This window comes from Taudactylus pleione, unplaced genomic scaffold, assembly GCF_031769625.1.
Source record: "Taudactylus pleione unplaced genomic scaffold, aTauple2 ptg000332l, whole genome shotgun sequence".
Classification (NCBI taxonomy): domain Eukaryota; kingdom Metazoa; phylum Chordata; class Amphibia; order Anura; family Myobatrachidae; genus Taudactylus; species Taudactylus pleione.
The window spans coordinates 3403585-3424762 of NW_028284733.1; the positions used below are offsets into that span (position 1 = coordinate 3403585).

The 21178-nt window shown below is 43.3% G+C and overlaps 1 protein-coding gene across 1 annotated transcript in view; it reads left to right on the plus strand.

Moving 5' to 3' along the window:
* The window catches only part of LOC148509093 (sialic acid-binding Ig-like lectin 13), a 60544-nt gene that overhangs the window by 20373 nt on the left and 18993 nt on the right, over positions 1-21178 (plus strand). The window contains exons 3-4 of the mRNA XM_088443626.1: positions 5746-6102; positions 7597-7890. Of these exons, the coding sequence (XP_088299752.1) occupies positions 5746-6102; positions 7597-7890 (651 nt within the window). The remainder of the gene's footprint in view (positions 1-5745; positions 6103-7596; positions 7891-21178) is intronic.

Genomic DNA, 21178 nt, shown 5'->3' on the forward strand with positions numbered 1-21178 from the left:
CTGGTTTGGGATTTTTTTCCTTGGTGTTTTGTTTTTCGGTTTTGGGTTTGGATCTGGATTTTTTTTAAAAAAATGATAAAAACAGCTAAAATCACATAATTTGGGCCTTTTTTTGTCCCTACAGTATTATTAACCTCAATAACATTTATTTATAGTCAATTTTGACCACCTCACACAATATTGTTCACCAACATAGGCATAGGCCAAACCAACTGACAAGTACGTTCAATAGAAAGTAATAATGCAACACAGAAATTTACTAAAAATCAACATCGTGCATGGAATATCCTTGCTCAAAACAATTAGTCACCACCAGCACATGCCTATTCTCACTGCTCAATCTGTATTTCCCTCATGGGGGGTGTCGGCCCACCAATGACTGACCCTTGTAAAGCCCCGATCAATCAGACTTTTTCTTGAACATTACCCCAGAATCTCTCTGACCATTAAAAATAGTGCTTCGTACCTTCCGTACCTGTGAGTCAGAAACAGTGCAGGTCGGGTACAGTGTGGGTTACAGTGCGGGTCTAATATATTGCGGGATATGGTGTGGGTTGGATACAGTGCGGGTCTGATATAGTGCGGGATACAGTGTGGGTTGGATACAGTGGAAGCCAGTTGCAGTGTGGGTTGAATACAGTGTGGGATACATAGTGGGTTGGATGCAGTGCAGGTTGGATTCACCAAAAGTACACTTACTGTGACCGCAGTGTTGGCAGTGCGGAGTTGCTGATGGTGTCCTCAGTAATTGGGATGGCAGTGCTGCAGTGCTGGCAGTTTCCTCATTGAAGGGTACCGGTGGTGTAGGCAATGCGGGGGTGCCAGCGGTGTCTTCAGTACAGGTTTGCTGGCTGTGTTGGCAGTGTGGGAGTTGCTGACGGTGTCCTCAGTACATGGAATGGCAGTGCTGTGGTGCTGTCAGTGTCCTCAGTGAAGGGTACCGGCGGTGTTAGCAGAGCGGGGGTGCCAGTAGTGTCTTCAGTGCAGGTTTGCTGACTGTGTCAGCAGTGTGGGGGATGCTGATGGTGTCCTCAGTAAATGGAATTGCAGTGCTGCGGTGCTGGCAGTGTCCTCAGTGAAGGGTACTGTGGTGGGGGTTGCCAGCGGTGTCTTCAGTGCAGGTTTGCTGGCTGTGTCGGCAGTGCGTGGATTGCTGATGGTGTCCTCAGTACATGGAATGGAAGTGTAGGAGTGCTGGCAGTGTCCTCAGTGCAGGGTACCAGTGGTGTCGGCAGCGCAGGGGTGCCAGCGATGTCCCCAGTGCAGGTTTGCTGACTGTGTCAGCAGTTCGGTTGTGTTCTCAATGCAGGGTGCCGGCGTTGTCAGCAATATGTGGAAGCCAGTGGTGTCAGCAGCGGGGCTGCCGGTGGTGTCAGCAGTGGGGGTGCAGACAGCTGGTGTGTTGGCAGTGGGGGTGTCGGCAGCAGGTGTGTCGGTAGCGGGGGGGTGCCAGCCGCAGGAACCAGCGCCATCTTCTTTTAGTTGTTTTTTCTCTGCATTCAATGGCCTTAATGCTGATTGGCTGAGAGCCGTGACAGACGGCTCTGTCAGCCAATCAGCACTTTGCCCATTGAAGGCAAATGGATTTTAAAAAATGGCCGCTCCAGGCAAAACCTCGAGATCCAATAGCAGATCGCGAGGTTTTGCCTTGGGAGAGGGATCCGGGGTAGGCAGGGAGGTCCAAGCTTTGCTCGGATTGCCTCGGATCCCCTAAATAATTGATAAATATTAGACAGGCCCAGCCCACCCTGGTGGCCATGCCCTCCCACACACTTTGCCACACTCCTCTTCTGCCAGAACATGGCCTCAGACACATTTCTGTGCATCGTACCTGGAGGAGCTATCAGCCCATAAATCTAGTTCACAAGGCCCTGATTAAGATCCCATGAGGCCCTAGACAAGACACAGGAGCATACTATAGGTTGCATAATAGATAAACCAGTTTTGAGTCCCTTTTAGTTAAGTGAATACAGAATAGAATAATTAAAAAGCATTTAATTGTAAAAGGGCAATGTGTAGGAAACACTTAGGGGTATATTTACTAACGTGCAGGTTTTTAGAAGTGGAGATGTTGTCCATAGTAACCAATCAGATTCTAGATTTAATCTTCTAAAAGGTGATAGATAAATGTTAAGTAGAATTAGAGATGAGCGGTTCGGATTCTGTGGAATCCGAACCGCTCCGAACATTGGGGATCCGAGTCCACCCGAACCCTGTTCGGGTGTTCACCGCCTGACTCGGATCCCCGTTCGGGGCCGAACGGCGGCCGCCTGATGTCGGATTCTCACTAGAGAATCTGACATCAGGTCTCCTCGCGTGTAGGGAAGAGCGCAGTGATAGCGCTCTGCCCTACACAGACACAGACACACAGCCGCCAGCGGCAGCTGTGTGTTTGTTACAGCAGCCAATGAGAGTCACACAGACTCTCATTGGCTGCTGCACAGAGGGAGCCGGCTGGAGCTCACACATGAGCTCCGTCTTCCGGCTCCCTCCTCAGCGTGTGACAGAGCGGACGGCGCGGGAGCGGATACAGGTAAGTTTTTATTTTTTATTTTTTTATTTGTGCAAGGGCCGGGGGCGCTACTGGGGGTGCGGGGGGGCCATACTACTGGGGGGGTCTGCACTACTGGGGGGGTCTGCTACTGGGGGGGGCTATACTACTGGGGGGGCCATACTACAGAGGGGCCTGCTACTGGGGGGGACTATACTACTGGGGGGGGTCTGCTACTGGGGGGGCCATACTACTGAGGGGCCTGCTACTGGGGGGCCATACTACTGGGGGGGCTTACTACTACTGGGGGGGGCTGCTACTGGGGCAGCCTACTACAGGGGGGGGCCATACTACTGGGGGTGCTACTACTGGGGCAGCCTACTACTGGGGGGGGCCTGCTACTGGGGCAGCCTACTACTGGGGGGGCCATACTACTGGGGGGGGCCATACTACTGGGGGGGCATACTACTGGGTGGCATGCTAATGGTGGGCATACTACTGGGGGGGCCTGCTAATGGGGGGCATACTACTGGGTGGCATGCTAATGGGGGGCATACTACTGGGGGGGCCTGCTAATGGGGGGCATACTACTGGGGGGCATTCTACTGGGGGCACTGCATAGTGGACCCTACTACTAAGGGGACTGCGTAGGGGGCACCACTGCTGGGGGACATTGTGTAAGGGACACCGCTACTGTGGGCATTGTGTAAAAGGGTCACTACTGTGGGCATTGTGTAAAAGGGGCACTACTGTGTGTCGTAACATAAATAAGAGACACTACTTTATGGTGTAATGTGAATCAGGCCCTATGTGCGGTGTAATGTGAATAAGATTGTGCACTGTGACTCCGAGGGCCGTAGCCCACTTTGTAAACAAGTACTGTGACTCTGCTGGCCGTACCCCACTGGGTGGGTGCACTACTTTTCATTTCTGCCACTGCTGTGTGGCAATGTGTCATAGATGTGCTTTATACTGTGGTGTATGTGTCGTTGTGCCGCTGCTTTGTCGCTTAGTAACCAGTCAGCTCACTGCAACCTTTGGCCAATAATGTTGAAAACAATATTATAAGCTGTGATATGGTCTAAATTGACTGGAAATTAATGTTATTGAGGTTAATAATACTCTTGGAAGAAAAAAAAGACCAATTTATGTGATTTTAGCTTTTTTTGTCAATTTTTGTAAAAAAATCCAAATCCAAATCCAAATCCAAAGCCAGTCACCGCAGTTTGGCAAATCCAAATCCAAAGCCGGACGACAAATTAGAACCAAATCCAAATCCGGCAAAAATGGTCCGGCGCACATCCCTAAGTAGAATATGATTGGTTGCTATGGCCAACATCTCCACTTCTAAAAACTCTCACTTTAGTAAATATACCCCCTTTTATTTCCAATTTACTGATCATGCAGAATGTTTTACATTTAGTGCAGAATTATCCATTGAATTACATTTTTCTTTTGCACAACCATTGTATTATCGTATCTTATTTGGGGAGCAGCATAATTCCACCTGTCTGATGCCTACTGACATCATGATCATCATCATCTCAATTTGAGAAGGAAGAACATTTCATCTCAGGCAACTAATTTCATATTCATATAGTGTCACAACTCCAGCTGCAGCTCCGTTTTCAGCGCTTTCAGCTGGTCCCTGGTGTTTACCTTTCTGCTGCATGCGACGGCTCTGGCAGAGTTCCCAGGTCCTTGTCTCCTTTCCTGCTGGTGCTTGCTGGTCCTCTTGCTGCTCCTCCTGCAGTACTGGTGACTCTGGCGTCTCCTCGTGCTTGGTTTCTGCCGGTTCTGTTTCATTGGCGCTACCATCTTCTTCCTGACCACATGATTCACTGTCCACGAATGGTGTCCCAGCTTTAGCTCACAACTCTAGGCACTAATATGGAGATACCAAGCCCTATAAAAGTGACTCAGGGTTGCACTGACTGATTGCCAGTGCAATGACTTGGATACCCAGCATTCCTTAACTCCTGTAAATCGGGATGTAGTTATGAGAGGGGCGGCCGCATGGCAGTAGAATCCCGGCAAAGGAGTTAACATAGGCATTGAAATACCAACGCTTATGTTAATACCGATGCCGGAATGCAGAAGATGTCAGCTCAACTAAGGTAAATCCAGGGCACCATTAGCGTTAGCTGCAGGGGGAGGGTTAGGATTAGGGCCCTTAGCGGGGTTAGGGTTAGGTTTGTACGGGAAAGATTAGGGATAGGCAACCCTAGGAGGGAGGGTTAGGGTTAGGCACCACCGGGGCGGGAGGTTAGGGTTAGGCATCCCACTGGGAGGGTTAGGTCTAGGGTGCGGGGAGGGGGGTTAGGTTTAGGCACCCCCCAGGGGAGGATATGGTTAGGCACTAGAGGGGGAGGTTAGGGTTAGGCACCACTAAGGGAGGATAGGGGGGGACAGAGGAGGGCTAGGATACTTCACTGCCAGATCTCCTCCTGTCAGGCATTTCAATCCCATTCCCTGTAAATCAGTCCCAGCTTTCTGTGCCTACAGTATTGCTGCCTATATCCAGTTCTTCTGCAGAATCCTGCAATCTGGAATCCTGCTTAACTGGTCCTAATCTGGTAATTTGTCCAGCCTGTCCTAATCCTGAATCCTGCTCAGTCGGTCACAATCCAGTAATTTCTCCAGATAGTTCCAATCTGGAATCCTGCTCAGCCATCCTGATTTGATCTTTTGCCAAATCGGTCCCAATCTGGAATACTAAACAGCCAGTCCCAGTCCTGTGACTTTCTCCAGCCGATAACAGTCTGTAATTTTATCCAGCTGTTTCCAGTCCCAACCCGATAATTTACCAGCCGGTCTCAACTTGCAACACTCTTCAATTATCTTAAATCCTGTTCAAAGAGCATCTAGCTCAGCTTCAAGTTACTAAAGACCTTATCCAGTTCCTATCTAGCTGCTTTTGTCCTCACCTTATCGTGCACCTCATCCCACATGCCGGTATTATAACTATATCCCCTGAACCCTACCTATCTGTGCCTGGTCCTGACTTTACGCAATTCATAGTTACTTCATCAGACCACCCAATTTCTTGCACTCAGCGACCTCACTGACTCTTCAACAAAGATCCAATCCAGGAACACAAATCCCTGTTAACCTGACAGCTAGCTTGTAAATTTGCTTTTGAAAAATAATATAATTACATTTAACACATGTAACTATGGTTCAAGTAGGTCCTGGATAACATACTGTATATACTGCATGTATTGATCCATATCTACCTTTTTATCATATTTCAGGTTGCAATGAAGACTCATCGTGCAAGGATTGGAGTTTTACCATCCTTTACTCTATAGATGCAGTGATAGGTTCCTGTGTGGAGATCCCCTGCACATTCACCCATCCCACACATGTTAAGGATTATAACTTCTTTTGGTACATGAGAAGACGCCCAGGCCAAATCTTTAATAACAGAACCCCTGATGATATTATACAGGAGTACAAAGGACGGACATTTCTTGTAGGAAACACAAACCAGAGCTGCTCACTGATGATCAATAATGTGCAGACACAAGAAGAATATTTTCCTGGTATAAATAAAGATATAAACTCCTATGAACTCAATAATGGAATGGTCACCAGAGTGTTCATCACAGGTGAGATACCCAATCTCTGTAATGTGTAGAACATGGGATAAATCTCAAACATTTATTATAGAAAGTATAGAATTTAATTTTGCAAACAAGTTACAATTAATACTGTATTTAATAATAATAAATAAACCCTCACCTGCTTCATGACATTACATTGCCTTACTGCTTATGTGTATATGTCCATGTTACAATTATGTAACACCCAGGTGTGATGGACATTGCTGAGGTAAAATCACAACATATCTGAAGAATTAAACCCATTATCTGCTACATTAGGTGGAGAGTTAAATTCCTATAGGACCTGATCTTGCTGGAATATCAGGAATTGCGCACTTCGAGGAAATATTAAGGACAGATATATACATTTATGAATAAATTAATATACTGTACATTGTGTTGTCAATTCAATGCCACCTCCCAGATACTGAACATCTGGCTTCCCTGATAGATGATAAGTCATGAATGGAAGAAATCTGCAGAGAAAAGCTCAGACTCAGAGGGGGAGATGTGTACAGTCTTGGAGAGTGATAAGTGGAGACGTTGTTCAGTTGGCTTCTAACTGTCATTTCAAAGACTAATGGGGAGATGTATCAAACCTTGGACAGAGATAAGGTGGAAAGAGATAATGTACCAACCAATCAGCTTCTAACGGTCTTTTTCAAACACTGTAAAAATGACAGTTAGAAGCTGATTAGTTGGTACTTTATCTCTCTCCACTGTATCATATGTGCTAGATAAATGTCAGTTAGAAGCTGGTTAGTTGCTTTGGATAACTTCTACACTCTATTACTCTGAAGGTGTACATCGACTGGACGATTAAATTGAGCGATTGAACGATAACGATATCATTATCGTTCAATCGTTCAATAACTGTTAGCAAATCGTTTGCACATAGTCTAAAACATCATGAAAACATGCTGGACAACCTGATGATAATATCAGGTCAGCATGTTTGCAGATGATTGATGAGCCTGCACTGAACGACTGCTCGTTCAGTGCAGACTCATCACAGACTGACAAATGCTTGAACGATATCAATGTCGTAATCCTACAGTCATTTTCATGTCTTTAATTGGTGGGCACCTTAAGTCTTGATACATCTCCCCCAGAGAGGGACAAGTAATATAATTCTGAGATTTTGTATTTACATATTTGCAAGACTCCCAAAACGGGAAGCCCTTGTTGTCTACACCAACAGACAACAAGAAAGAGGTGTGCACATCCCCAAAAGATAGTAACAGCAGAATTATGGTTATGTGGCACTAGGTTGGGTTAATAGTAATAAAATGTATATTAATAACCAATATTCTTAATTTAGTTATAGTATTAATATAATTTATTTAATAAATTAAGACTATTAGATACACCGGTCATTAATATACATTATGTTAAAATTCATGTACAGTATACACATTGGCACAGTATTATATCTGAAATATTTTTAATACCAAATCATAATACGCTGAATTATTGAAATATTTAATACTCTGCTTTCAGATCACCCACCCAAACCATTAATAACAGGGACTGATGATATGGAGGACAAGAAGATAGTTAAAGTTGTCTGTTCTGTAAATCACACCTGTGCCTCCAGACCCCCCACTCTTACATGGAATAAGGTTGGACATGAGATAACAATGAGGCATAGAGATCTATCTTGGGGAAATTGGAGGATGGAAACTGAAATGAGTTATATCCCTTCCTATACAGAAGATAAATCTATGTTGGAATGTACGGCTACATTTCCCAATAATATAATATCAACCCAATCAATATCTCTGAATATTAAATGTAAGTAACGTAACCTGCTACTTATATTATACTTTAAATTTTATTGTAGGAGATGGATATCAGTAATACTTTGTGCAAGAAATAACCTAGATAAATGGATTGCAGTAAATTTTTCTATAACTTAAGCAAATTATTAGAGGATAATTACATGTTTTTATGATGTATGTGCATATACCGTGCAATTCTGGATAGGTGTGTGTGGGTGGTGGTGATGGGGTGTTTAGGAGCCATGAATATGCAAAGACATAGGGATACAAAAATTAAATCTGTTTTGGGGGAGAAAATTGGATGTTAGTGGTACTTCATTAGCCATAAGTTATTTTAACCATGTAAATACGATCAGACAGTTAAGGAGGGAAATAGGGCACTGTCAAAATTTGTCTTAGCAACCAGAAAATGACCCCTGGCATGTATAATCCCATTCTCATTCCTCCACACTATGTGCACCATCAGTACATTAATTAGAGATGAGCAGGTTTGATTCTAGCTCAAATCTTCCCGCCAATTTGGGATCTCAGAACGAGGCAAAGTGTCATCTTTCATGGACATCTTGACAAAGATATCCATCTAAGAATACGTTTTGCCAGATTCTGAGATCCCAAATTGGTGGGGAAGATTCGAGCCAAAATCAAACCACTCATCTCTTATATTATAAAGGAACAGTCGTGCCCTTATATTAAGGCTGAATCGAAAAAAAAAAAATTCTCCTATAGAGAAGAATTTAATTTTTTTCGATTCAGCCTTAACATAAGGGGCATAGGGCCTGATTCAGACCCGCTTGTGAGCGCATAGTGCTCGCAAGCGGGTCGATGGCCGGGCAGTGCGCATGCGCGGCGTGCGCGAGCCCCGCAGCGAGTGACAATTTCACTCGCCCCAGGGCTCACTACAAACGGGGCGGCTGTCGATGTTGATCGACAGCTCGCCCCATTTTGTAGGCAGGGTGTGGGGGGTGGCTGGACAAACGGAGGTGTTCCTGAAGGAATGCCTGCCATTTTTGGGCGGCCCTACTGACATAACTCATGATGTCAGTAGTGAGCTTCCAGCTCTATTAGAGCCAGAAGCTCACTGGGGCTTGCGGAAGACGAGACCCTACCACAAGGGTCTCATCGCAAGCCCGATGGTCACGACCATTGCGACCATCACCTGGCCGCTCGCAAAACCTGTGGGTGGTCACCCACAGCTTAGCAAGCGGCCAGAAGGCAGGACCCCCCCCCAAAAAAACACCCTTCAGTCCTGCAAGCTGCCTCAGGCAGCGAGCAGGTCTGAATCAGGGCCAGACAGTTTAAGGTGCTACACCTCAAAAGCTTTTGGAGATACCGAGCTGAAATTTGGCATGGTTGGGTAGAACTGTCACTCGGTGCTGCATGCTTTCAGGGCAAGAAAATTAAAAATGAGGATTTGGGAGTAATCTAAATTTCCAACTGTTTTTTTCTGACACTCTCAGTTTTATATTTGCCTGCTGTTCTCTATGGGGGATTTTGGGAAGGCATAAGTCAGGGTTCAGGGCAAATATAGACTTGGGGTTTGTTTTATTAGGTAGCTCTTTTTCCAGGGTAGGGCCTTTTTGTAATTCAGGTAATTGGGAAAGTTACAGTTTTTAAACTATTACCTCACAAATGACCCTTTATATAGATAGGGAGCTTCAACTTGTTGCACAGCCTCAGTAGGTGCCTCCAGCAGTGGGGTGTACTCACTGTGGTCATTGTTGTCTTAACAGCAGTGTGGGCCCTGGGCAATGCAATGCACTGGGGCCCCTACCCACCCATTCACGGGGAAAAAAAAATTAAAAGGTCAATAAAATTAAACCCTCCTGCATGCCCATCAGACCTCCCACACATGCAGAGAGACTCTGTCTGACTACAGATCAGAATACAGTGCACCGGCGGCCGGCTTATAATAATATCACAAATTTACCAACTGGCCATGGCTGCAGGGGGGCGGGTTGGAGGGCCCCTACATGCTTCGGGCCCTTGGACAACTGCCCAACAAGCCCAATGGTAGACTGTGGTTTTACCTGGTTGCAACAAGATGGCTGTCCTTTGTCGGCATTAGCGACACTGGGACCTGGCAATGCTAGCGGGCGGTACCAGCGGGTCCCGGCGATGGTGTGTGTTAGCCAGACGAGGACCCAGCTGCAGTGTGGGCATCAGCGGCGGTGGTGGTGCGGGCATTAGTGATGACACCAGTGCAGGCTTTAGCGGTGGCAGGAACCGGCAGCGGTTCAGGCGTTGCCAGCGAGCCTGGATCCGGGAGGATCCAGGGCCTCATTCAGAGGCAGTCGGAGGATGCAAGCGGTCGCTCAGAAACTGGGCGGCCACTTGCATCCTGACCGGCCGCCTCTGTTGCGGTCATTAGGCTGTGGGTTAACACCCACAGCTCTAATGACCACTCGGGTGATGGTTGCGATGGTCAGAGACCATCGCGACCATCGGGGCTTACGACGAGACCCTAGGGTAGGGTCTCACTTGTCGTAAAGCCCCGGAGATCTTCTGGCTCTGTCAGAGCCGGAAGCTCTCCACTGACATCAATAGTGATGTCAGTGGGGCCTCCCCCAAACGGTAAGCGTTCCCATGGGAATGCCTCCGTTTGGGCTGCCACCCCCCCCGGCCCGCCTTCCAAACGGGGCGAGCTGTCAATCAACATCGACAGCTCACCCCCTTTGGAAAGAGACCCGCTATGACCAGCGCTGTTGGTCGTAGCGGGTCTCACGCATGCGCACGAGGGAGCCAGCTCCCTCGTGCGCATGCGCACTGGCAAAATATCGAGATGGCCGTGCATTCCTAGACCGTACGGCCGCCTCTGAATAAGGTCCCCAGTCCCTACCAGCCATTTTGCAGAGTTCGGCAGTGGAGCCCTGGTGGGTTGGTGCTAGCCAGGTGAAGATTCCGAAGCCCTGGGGTGGTGGCGGCCACGCAAAAGAGGTTAAAGCCCACCGCCCCCATGGTGAGGATGCAGTAAAATTAAATATTACAATATTAAAGTGTATTGTGTATATTTTAATATTTTCTTTACAGGTGGACTACAAGTGCCAGTGGGCCCTAATGCCCTGTATGCTGGTATTTGTGGTTCTCCAAGTACCAGCATGTAGGGAAGGCTTGCTGGGACCTGTGGTTCAACTGCAAATAAAAATATATAACATCACACTTACACAATCAACCCAGCACCCACCGCTCCAGGGGTGCCGGGGATAGCCTGCATGTGTGTATTCCAATGAGCACACAATTCTGTGAATTAGCAGCTCCGCCATTTTGTGAGTGACAGCAATCTCACTCTGTGAGAGTGCTGGATCTGCAGTAAACCACATGGTGTGATGGCATTTCATATCAGTATTATGCAAGGAACACGTCCATTAAGGCGTCAGCCTTAATGATTGGAATTTCATTGCTTTTTTGAGTTTGAGTGGCAAAAATTCAGTAGGTTTTGTGTCTAAGAAGCCTTAGTGGGACATGTGAAACTGTAACGGTTTTTGTCTATTGAATCAATTCTATATTTGTAAACAATGAGCTAATTTTTGTATTTTTCATAAGGTAGTTAATATCAGAACATATGAAATGCACAGTGAATGTATAAAAAAATATAAAAACTGCATTTGTAAATGTCAATTAACTAGGACATAATTAAAATAATTAGCTGTGTGTTACAATTATTATAATTAATAATGTAATTCTAGGAAAATAACAAAAAAGCTATACTGTATTCAAAATGCAAGACAAAATATATTCTGCAAACAATAATATTTCACGATGCATAAGAATGCCCAAGATGGTGCAAGGTGTTTAAAAGGATATATTAATAAATCCAGAATCATCATTTAAATAAATGTGTGCAGAAGGGACTTATGTTCATATCACACTGCATGTACACTGGGTAGTAAAGCGAATGGTGCATAGAAGGAGTGAAACTCTGTTGTCACCTTTCCATGTGAGTGTTCATAAGGAATTGACGATGTGCTGGAATCAATGTGTTACTAGCAATATATTTATGTCACTTCAGTTTTAAATTAGTATCGTGTAGAGGTTGATATTATAACAGCAGGAGCAGGTATGAGACAACATATTACAAAAGAAGTAAAATACAAATAAAATAAACTCTGCGGCATAATGTCATACCGTAACAGAAATGTACAACACAGACAGCCTAAATGGGGGAAATAGTAAAGCTGGGAATGAGAGGGGATGGTAGGCGGTCTTATGGATAGGAAAATGGGTATAGCATGGACTCAATGCCCTATTGATGTGCCATGAAGTATTTGTTAGGCACTGGCTTGTATTTCTGCAGTTCTGTGGGTCCCCACCAGGAGCTGCTGTGTGACTCAGCTGTCTGGACTATTGGGAATTTGCCTGTAAGAAATTAACTCTGCCTAACTAGCTGCATCTGTGCTTCAGGTATTTAACGCCTCTTTCTGACACAGTGGGGGCAATTCAATTCAACGCAAATTGAGTAGCGCAGGGAGCGATAACCAGCATTCTCTGACCAAAGTGCCGGGCGCGCGGCTGTTAGCGCTGCGCTATGCAGAAAAACAGCTGTGCACCCGGCACTTTGGTCGGAATTCTCTTCTCATCCCCAGAGGGGTGCGAGAAAAAATCCTTGGCGAGCCCAAATAGTGCAGTGTATTAAATAGCTTCGGGAGCTCCCTCCCGTCTCTATTCAACATCGCGTTGAATTGAATCGACCCCCAGTGAGTTGCTGGCCATTGATGTTTCTGTGTCTGTTTCTGCCTGTGTTAGACACTTTGGGGCATATTCAATTAGGTGTGAGAATAGAAAAAAAAACTGTGGGGTTTTTCCCTGCAGGTGTGAATTTCTGCTATTCAAATAGGAGCTGGATTTTCATTTTTTGAGCTCCAGGAGTTTTTTCTTGAGCACCTCCAGAGCAGAACCAATTTTCCCTAAAGTCCATATTTTTAGGAAAAATAGTTGGGAAATGCTCTAGGATCCCAGTGGCTAACTAATTAAGCATTTGGAAGTTTTCAATTAGCTTAATTATAACCCTTTCAGACATACGACCCGGGAAATTTCCTGCTCAGACCCGGGAATTTCTCCTGTACAATATCCTGGGTATTTGGTCAAGACCCCCCTTTCACACTACAGCTTCTACCAGTGAAATTCCCGGGTAGACCCCTTTCAGATATAAGCCGGGGGTTTTCTGTTTTCTACACAGAAAATCACAGTTTTCTCATTTAAAGTGGATGCTTTCTGGCACACATTAATGAGGTCATGCAACATTAATTCAATGGTGTAACTTAAAAAAAATTATGGCACAGCATTTGTGTTTTCAAAACAAATTTTTATTTAATAAAGGCCTTTATTGCCACTCCTCTCCTGTCCCCTCTCCTCACCAATTCCAGATCGCGGTTCTGTTGCAAAATGTGCAATATGTCCAGCGTCTCTCCTGTCTCTCTCCGGCTGCTGCTGATGATGTCATCACCATGCAGCAGGTAGCCGTGGGTGGCCAATCAGGAGCTGTTTGGTGAAGCCTGGGAGTAAATTCCTGGGTAGCACCATTCAGACATGAGCAGGGTAATTTCCTGGGACTTAAGTCCTGGGAAGTTCCCTGGTCGATTGGAGGGTCGGCTACCCGGAAACATGTTCCTGGGTAGGTACCTTGCAGACATAATTTGCAACATGTATATAAGGCGCAAAACAGAGATACCAACGGTGTGTCTTATCAATCACTTAAAAAACGTAATTGCCAATAAATATATAAAGAATTTATTTATAGTTCAAAATCAATAATATCACACTTTATACTTGCTGCCGTAAACCAGAGTAGTCTCTCTGGGAAAGAACCACAAACCAATATATAGAGATACTACGGCGCACGTGTGATCAATGTTTACAATATAAATTAAAATTAATAAATAGCTGAATATAATAATTTATAAACATAGAGTCGTGTGAGAATCCTCATAAATAGCACAATTTAATAGGCATATGCAAAAATAAACATTAAAATATTACAATATAAAATAATGGTATATATGCAGATATATAACAATATAATTGTTTGTCTGGAGTGTAGTATAAAATCCTTAATCAGAGGTGTATCTCCCACATAGGTAAATCAAACATGTGCTGATGGTGTAAAGTCCCATATAGTTACCAGTACCACTCTCTAGTGCAAATCCTGCGGGTTAGGTCCAAGCGGATCAGTATTTCTGCAACCTATGCAGTCCTGATGTCCAGTGGCCCGATGTATAAAGTGGATAGGGATAACACAGTGTCACTTTTAAGTGCAGACAGCGTGGATGTATCCAAGGAGGGTGTTAATATCCTGCAGCCTGTGCAGTCCCTTTTATCTCAGTCTAGAGTATCCCATAAGGAAAAGAGATGTCTATAGCACTGACCGTGATCTGTGATGATTCGTATCCCGTAGTCGTAAATGGCACAAATAATGAGTGTGGTTTTCCTTTATAGTCCAATATGGTACCGGATAATCAGCAAAAAACGAAATCCAATGGATCCAATGTGGGGCAACCTCTGCTCTCAGTCTGACGCGTTTCTCTGTACCAGACAGCTTTATCAAAGGCAATGAATGGTCTACACTCAGCTTGTGCCTATTGTATTGAGGCAACATCACGTGAGGGAGTGACGATTGGGATCTCCGCTCACGTGACCTCTGGTAGGAAAATAGTTATATTTGAAAATAAATTTAAATAAATGGAATAACATCGTGAGAGTTTAATACTGGTGCATGTACGTTTGTCTCCGTTTAAGGTAGGATACATTAGAGTCGTGTGGATCTTCTTTTATGTTACCCTCTTGGTTTGTACATTTTCGTATTGAATTACATCTTCAGGTGGACAGAATTCCATCTAATTGAAAAGGGTATTTATAGGCACAAGCTGAGTGTAGACCATTCATTGCCTTTGATAAAGCTGTCTGGTACAGAGAAAAGCGTCAGGCTGAGAGCAGAGGTTGCCCTACATTGGATCCATTGGATTTCTTTTTTTACTGATTATCCGGTACCATATTGGACTATAAAGGAAAACCACACTCATTATTTGTGCCATTTACGACTACGGGATACGAATCTACACAGATCAAGGTCAGTGCTATAGACATCTCTTTTCCTTATGGGATACTGGAGACCGCGATAAAAGGGACTGCACAGGCTGCAGGATATTAACACCCTCCTTGGATACATCCATGCTGTCTGCACTTAAAAGTGACACTGTGTTATCCCTATCCACTTTATACATCGGGCCACTGGACATCAGGACTGCATAGGTTGCAGAAATACTGATCCACTTGGACCTAACCCGCAGGATTTGCACTAGAGAGTGGTACTGGTAACTATATGGGACTTTACACCATCAGCACATGTTTGATTTACCTATGTGGGAGATACACCTCTGATTAAGGATTTTATACTACACTCCAGACATACAATTATAGTGTTATATATCTGCATATATACCATTATTTTATATTGTAATATTTTAATGTTTATTTTTGCATATGCCTATTAAATTGTGCTATTTATGAGGATTCTCACACGACTCTATGTTTATAAATTTTTATATTCAGCTATTTCTTAATTTTAATTTATATTTTAAACATTGATCACACGTGCGCCGTAGTATCTCTATATATTGGTTTGTGGACCTTTCAGACATACGCAACATCCCGGGAATTTGGCCGAGGCAGGCCAAATTCCCGGGAATCTCGGTATGTCTGAAAGGGGTATTAGTCATTATATACTCACTTTCCGAAGCAGGGTCTTCTCTCTCCAGCATTGGGATCTGGTCTCCTGCAACAGCAATGTGTGTAAGTATGTTGTGTGAGTGTGTGTAAGTATGTTGTGTGAGTGTGCGTAGTAATGTGTGAGTGTGTGTAATAATGTCTGAGTATAAGTATGTGTGAGTGTGTGTAGGTATGTTGTGTGAGTGTGTGTAGTAATGTGTGAGTGTGTGTATGTATGTGTGAGTGTGTGTAAGTATGTGTGAATGTGTGTAGTAATGTGTGAGTGTTTGTAAGTATGTATGAGTGTGTGTAAGTGACTGTGTGCGCATGTGAGTGTCTGTATGACCCCCAAGTGTGTGTTAGCCCTCACTGGAGGCAGCTGCAGTGATAACTACATCTCCCAACAGCCACCTCCGCTCCAAGCAGCCCCCTGGCCTCCCAGCAGCCCCCTCATCTCCCAGCAGCCCCCTCCCTAGTGCAAAGATGGAGGGGAGATGACCGGGTTCCGCAGAGACCACCAGAGACCCACAGACAGGTAAGTAGGTTTTTTCTCACAGAGTGACTCAGACACATGCGCCAAACTTCCAACATCGGCCACTGCGTGAATATGGGCATTACGTGCAGTTAGTGCGCATCTCTTAATCAGGCCCATAACAATAACTTCATATTGTCACATATCTAAATTCATCCAATTCTCACTGACACAAATGAATCCCAAGGAGCAGAGGAAATTATATTACTGTGTACTATATGCTCATTTCATATCATATGCATTAATGTATAATAATCACACTCTCTTATTACTAGGTGAGATTGAAACCTGTCTGGTGTCTGATAAGCTTCCCCATATAATAAAAAAATGAAAAAGTCATAAGGCGACATGTACCCTCATGGGATAAAGATGATGTCAGTTGATGATGATGACCGTCATTTTAATGTACTGTAGGAGAAAAATAAAATAATTTAGAAAAGAATTTGGTTCAATGTAGTAGATTAATTTATTGTATAAATATACTACATTGTATGAGCCAAAACAAACAATTGAGAAGTAATGTGCTTCAAACTGGTGCAGCAATAAACCTGGTCACCTTAAACAGCATAACCAATGCAACATATAAAAGGCAATGGTTTAGTGCAACCACTATAAGGGTATTTCAACACACCAAAGTAGTGTACAGAGTAAGTTTTAGATAGTAGTAGTAAACTATTACATCTTGCAAAAGGCTCTATTGAGCTGAAACGCATTGGTGGAGAGCAGGAGAAGGACAGCTGATCCATATCTGGACATATTTTGCACATCCATTCCCAGGAGGTACCTGGTTATTGTCTTGAGCTGTTGTTGGTGTGCTATATAGACCTTATAATCTGGTACGCTGCCTTACAGTACCTTCTGGTGGTTTTTTAGATGTTTTATTGACTTTTTTATAATAAAATGGTGTTTCACTATTGAGATTTCTTGTTTTCCCTCCATATATATTTTTTGGTGGAAAACCAATCACTATGAAGAAATAAGAGAAAACTAGAAACAAAGTGTCTGTAAGGTGAAGTGAGGAGGAATTTGTTGATACTTTGGGAGACTGACATTACATTAACTTACTATTTTATGAAGGATCCAAGAAATTTACATTCTGTCATCTTCTATACCAGAAGAAAGACCAATATGTGATAATATGATACTGCTGTGAGTAAACTGGATGCACAAGAGACTTAGGGGTAAATTTACTAAGATTTGAGTTTGGTCGAGTTAGCAATCTCTAGAGAATTTAGGCTTTTTTTTCACTTGAAAATTCACTAATGTCAAATTCGGGAGAGAAATCTCCTTTCCAACAGGAAAAGTCTGGAGAGTTTTCAAACTCTCTTCACTTCACCATCGGCAAGTCTCGAGTAACTTTTCACTAGTGAAGATAGGATTCGGGAAATTACCAAGATGAGGGTTTGAAAAACTCTCATGAGACCGAAACAAAACTCCTGTCCAAATTCGTGAAATCAATTCACCTGCCTGTGAGCTGCAAGTTCAGCAGAAACATACACAGATCAGTGTGATCCATGTATGTTTCTGCCTGTAAATAGTCAAAAATTAGTGAAATATTAAAAAAAAAATGACGTAGGGTCCCCCCAAAAAGCATAACCAGCCTCAGGCTGCTCAACCAGTCCTGGTTCCTAAAAATATGGGGGGGAATGAATAGGTTCCCCCCATATTTAGGAGCCAGCACCTGGCTGCTGAGCCTGTACTGGTTTTAAAAATAGCAAGGGGATTGCGTAGGGGTCCCCCTATATTTAAAACCAGCACCAGGCTCAAATGCGGCTGGGGTGTAATGCCACAGCCAGGGGACCCTATCACCGGACCAACCCAGCCAAAGCATTCGCACCCTAAGCCGGTAAGCACAAGCCAGGGATCTCAGGGGAGGTGGGGACCCCCAATAAAAGGGGCTTCCATCTCCCGACACCCCATGCTTAGTCTGAAGCCCGGGGCTCTTCCCCGTTCCCCTGGGCTGTGGGTCTGGTTTAATAGTGATGAAAATAGTGATAAACTATTGTATTTTACAGTGGAACTACAGGTGCCAGCATGCCTGTCCTTTGACATTTGTGGAACTACAAGTGCCAGCAGGCGGCCATCACCCGTACCCCCACTGTAAAATAAATAGTTACATAACAACAACACCCACTTTACTGTGTAAAGTATAACTTTATTACATACCCCTACCTACCCTATTCACACATACTTACATGCTGCCGGCTGTTCTGTCCCCTTCTCCAGTAAAATCCAATGGGGTTACCTGAAAAAAAGATGCTTTACTCACCTCTGTCCTTGCGCTGGTCTCCATAGAATCCTCAGACTTGGCAAAACAAAAAAGCGAGTGACCCGATCCATGCTGGACAAGTACTGGCATATGTGTTGTCACGCATACCAATACTTCGCGAATGACAGGAGACGGGCCTCTTCAGGATATCCCACAGCCCGGCAGCCAGTCAGAGGCCGCTTGACATATAGTGGCCGATCATTGGCTGGTTACACGTCGGTCACAGCCAATGAGCGGCTCGGGGAGAAATCTCGATCTGCTTTACCATCAGCCAACTCACTCTCAGCTAAACTCACTTCTTTGTAAATTTGCGAGTTTCAGAAGCCTGAAATCACCCGAGTTTCGGCGATGCTAATCGAGTTGAAAAAAATAAAACTCGATCAGGCTTGAATCTTAGTAAATGTACCCCTTACTCTGTACTCTAATGTACATTGGTGTGCTGAAACACCGTTACAGTGGTTGCGCTAAACCATTGCCTTTTATATGTTATGTTGTATGATATCTGACATGCCGCCCCTCATATCATTCACATCTCGGCCCTGTATGGGGCAAGTGTCTATTTTCCAAGCAGATTTTTGCAGTAAATATACAACACATTATACATCTTATTATTAGGCAGCTGCGATTGTTTCTGCGTCTATTGGCGGTTACTCTTCTGTGACTTTATGCAAATGCTGCTACAAATTCCTTCCCTATTGAACATCCATGTGTCCACATGTGCAAGGACTGAGACTCCCACTGTCAGTGTCCATAGATGCTGAAATACCAAAAGGCGCCTCTTTAGACGCCACCATAGGTTACACTATCAAAACTTGTCTGGTCCTATGGCAGGTGCAGTTTCTCTGCCGACATTAAGGAATGAATATATGTAAGGGAGAGGGGATGGTGGAAAAAGGGGCGCAGCACAGGTAAATTAAAGAGATATTCTCAAATGTAAAAATATGAGATATAGATAGATTAATAAAAATCTATTGATAGGTATACCATAGTGAAAAAGGTGCTCCCAAGGAGTAAATTAATTAGTTTTAAGAGAAAGAGAAAAAAGAGAAAACTCCTATGTTTGAGGCACACTTATATCACATATGGTTTAAAAATGAACTTTTAATAATATATTGAATAAAATGAAGCAAATACTTATCAAAGAAATATACTATGATTATGTAATCCTTAGAAAAAGAAGCATATAACACAATGAAACATGCTTTATATAGCCCTCATTGAATATAATGACCAAGAAGGGAAAGAAGATCTCTTCATAAGAAATAATGGCAAGGAATATTGCCCACTAGTTGCACCAAGTGAAATTGAAAAGATAATAATTTAATAAATAATACCATGTCATAAAAAATGATAATATAATAATGCAGAAAGTGCTAGTGCAATTGAAAAAATATCCATGGAATATACTATAATATAATATACCTCTTGAAAAAGCCTCCAGGGGAAACGCACGACGGGCCACGGGAGTCCTGTGTGCACAGGAACTCCACATACACGGACTGCAGTTCCAGGCATATTCAATCTCTCCCTGCTGTAATGCTGACAGGTATCTTTCCTATATCTCTTCACGAGACTCTCATCAGCTGCCGCCTATGTATTTCTCACCCTGCAATGCCGAGGTAACAGGGAGAATACACTGCCCGCACTGACAGCAGAGAAAGTACCTTTTGTTTCTTCACTGTGTCTTTGGTCAGGGACTCTCATTTCCAGTCCAATACTTATGTAAGACTGGCAACAGCAGATCCCTGGTCCATATAAGTACACAGGCACTATCTTTCAATGTCAGCAATCTCTAATGGGAAATCAACACTTGTAATCATTGCATACGGAGGGATGCCTCTAATACCATTTATATTTTATAATTATATTTATAATTGTTGAACTGTGAGGTCCGTGTAATCACTTCATTTATGGGTTTTACATGCAGTGATTTATGTAATTATCAATTGATGACATTCTTTTGTCCATATTTATTAAAATTTTTGCCTTATCACTTTTTCATGTTTTTCAAACTTATATTATGATCTAGTTTAGTATTTTAACTAACCTTGTTGCTCATCCTTGTGAACTTGTTAGCCGATAGAGGGCTTTATAGTGATCCATGTATGTTTGCATACTGCACTTTTTCCTTTCACTCTTTATTTGAGTGACACAATTGTATATATATATATATATAATTAATTAGTACAAACAATAGCACTAGCACTTTGATTTATATTGGTTGCTGTGTAGAGGGCTTGATATATTTTTTCTTATATTTAAGTGACCCATGTATGTTTGCATATTGCACTTTTTCCTCTCACTCTTTGAGTGACACGATTGTATATATAGAATTAATTAGTACAAACAATAGCATTAGCGCTTTGATTAATATTGGTCACTGCTTCATATCCATTTAATATTAGTATATTCCATGGATATTTTTCCAATTGCACTAGCACTTTCTGCATTATTATATTATCAATTTTTATGACATGGTATTATTTATTAAATTATTATCTTTTCAATTTCACTTGGTGCAACTAGTGGGCAATATTCCTTGCCATTATTTCTTATGAAGAGATCTTCTTTCCCTACTTGGTCATTATATTCAATGAGGGTTATATCTTTCCCTTCTTGGTCATTATATTCAATGAGGGCTATATAAAGCATGTTTCATTGTGTTATATGCTTCTTCTTCTAAGGATTATATAATCATTGTATTTTTCTTTCATAAGTTTTGCTTCATTTTATTCAATATATTATTAAAAGTTAATTTTTAAACCATATGTGATATAAGTGTGCCTCAAACATAGGAGTTTT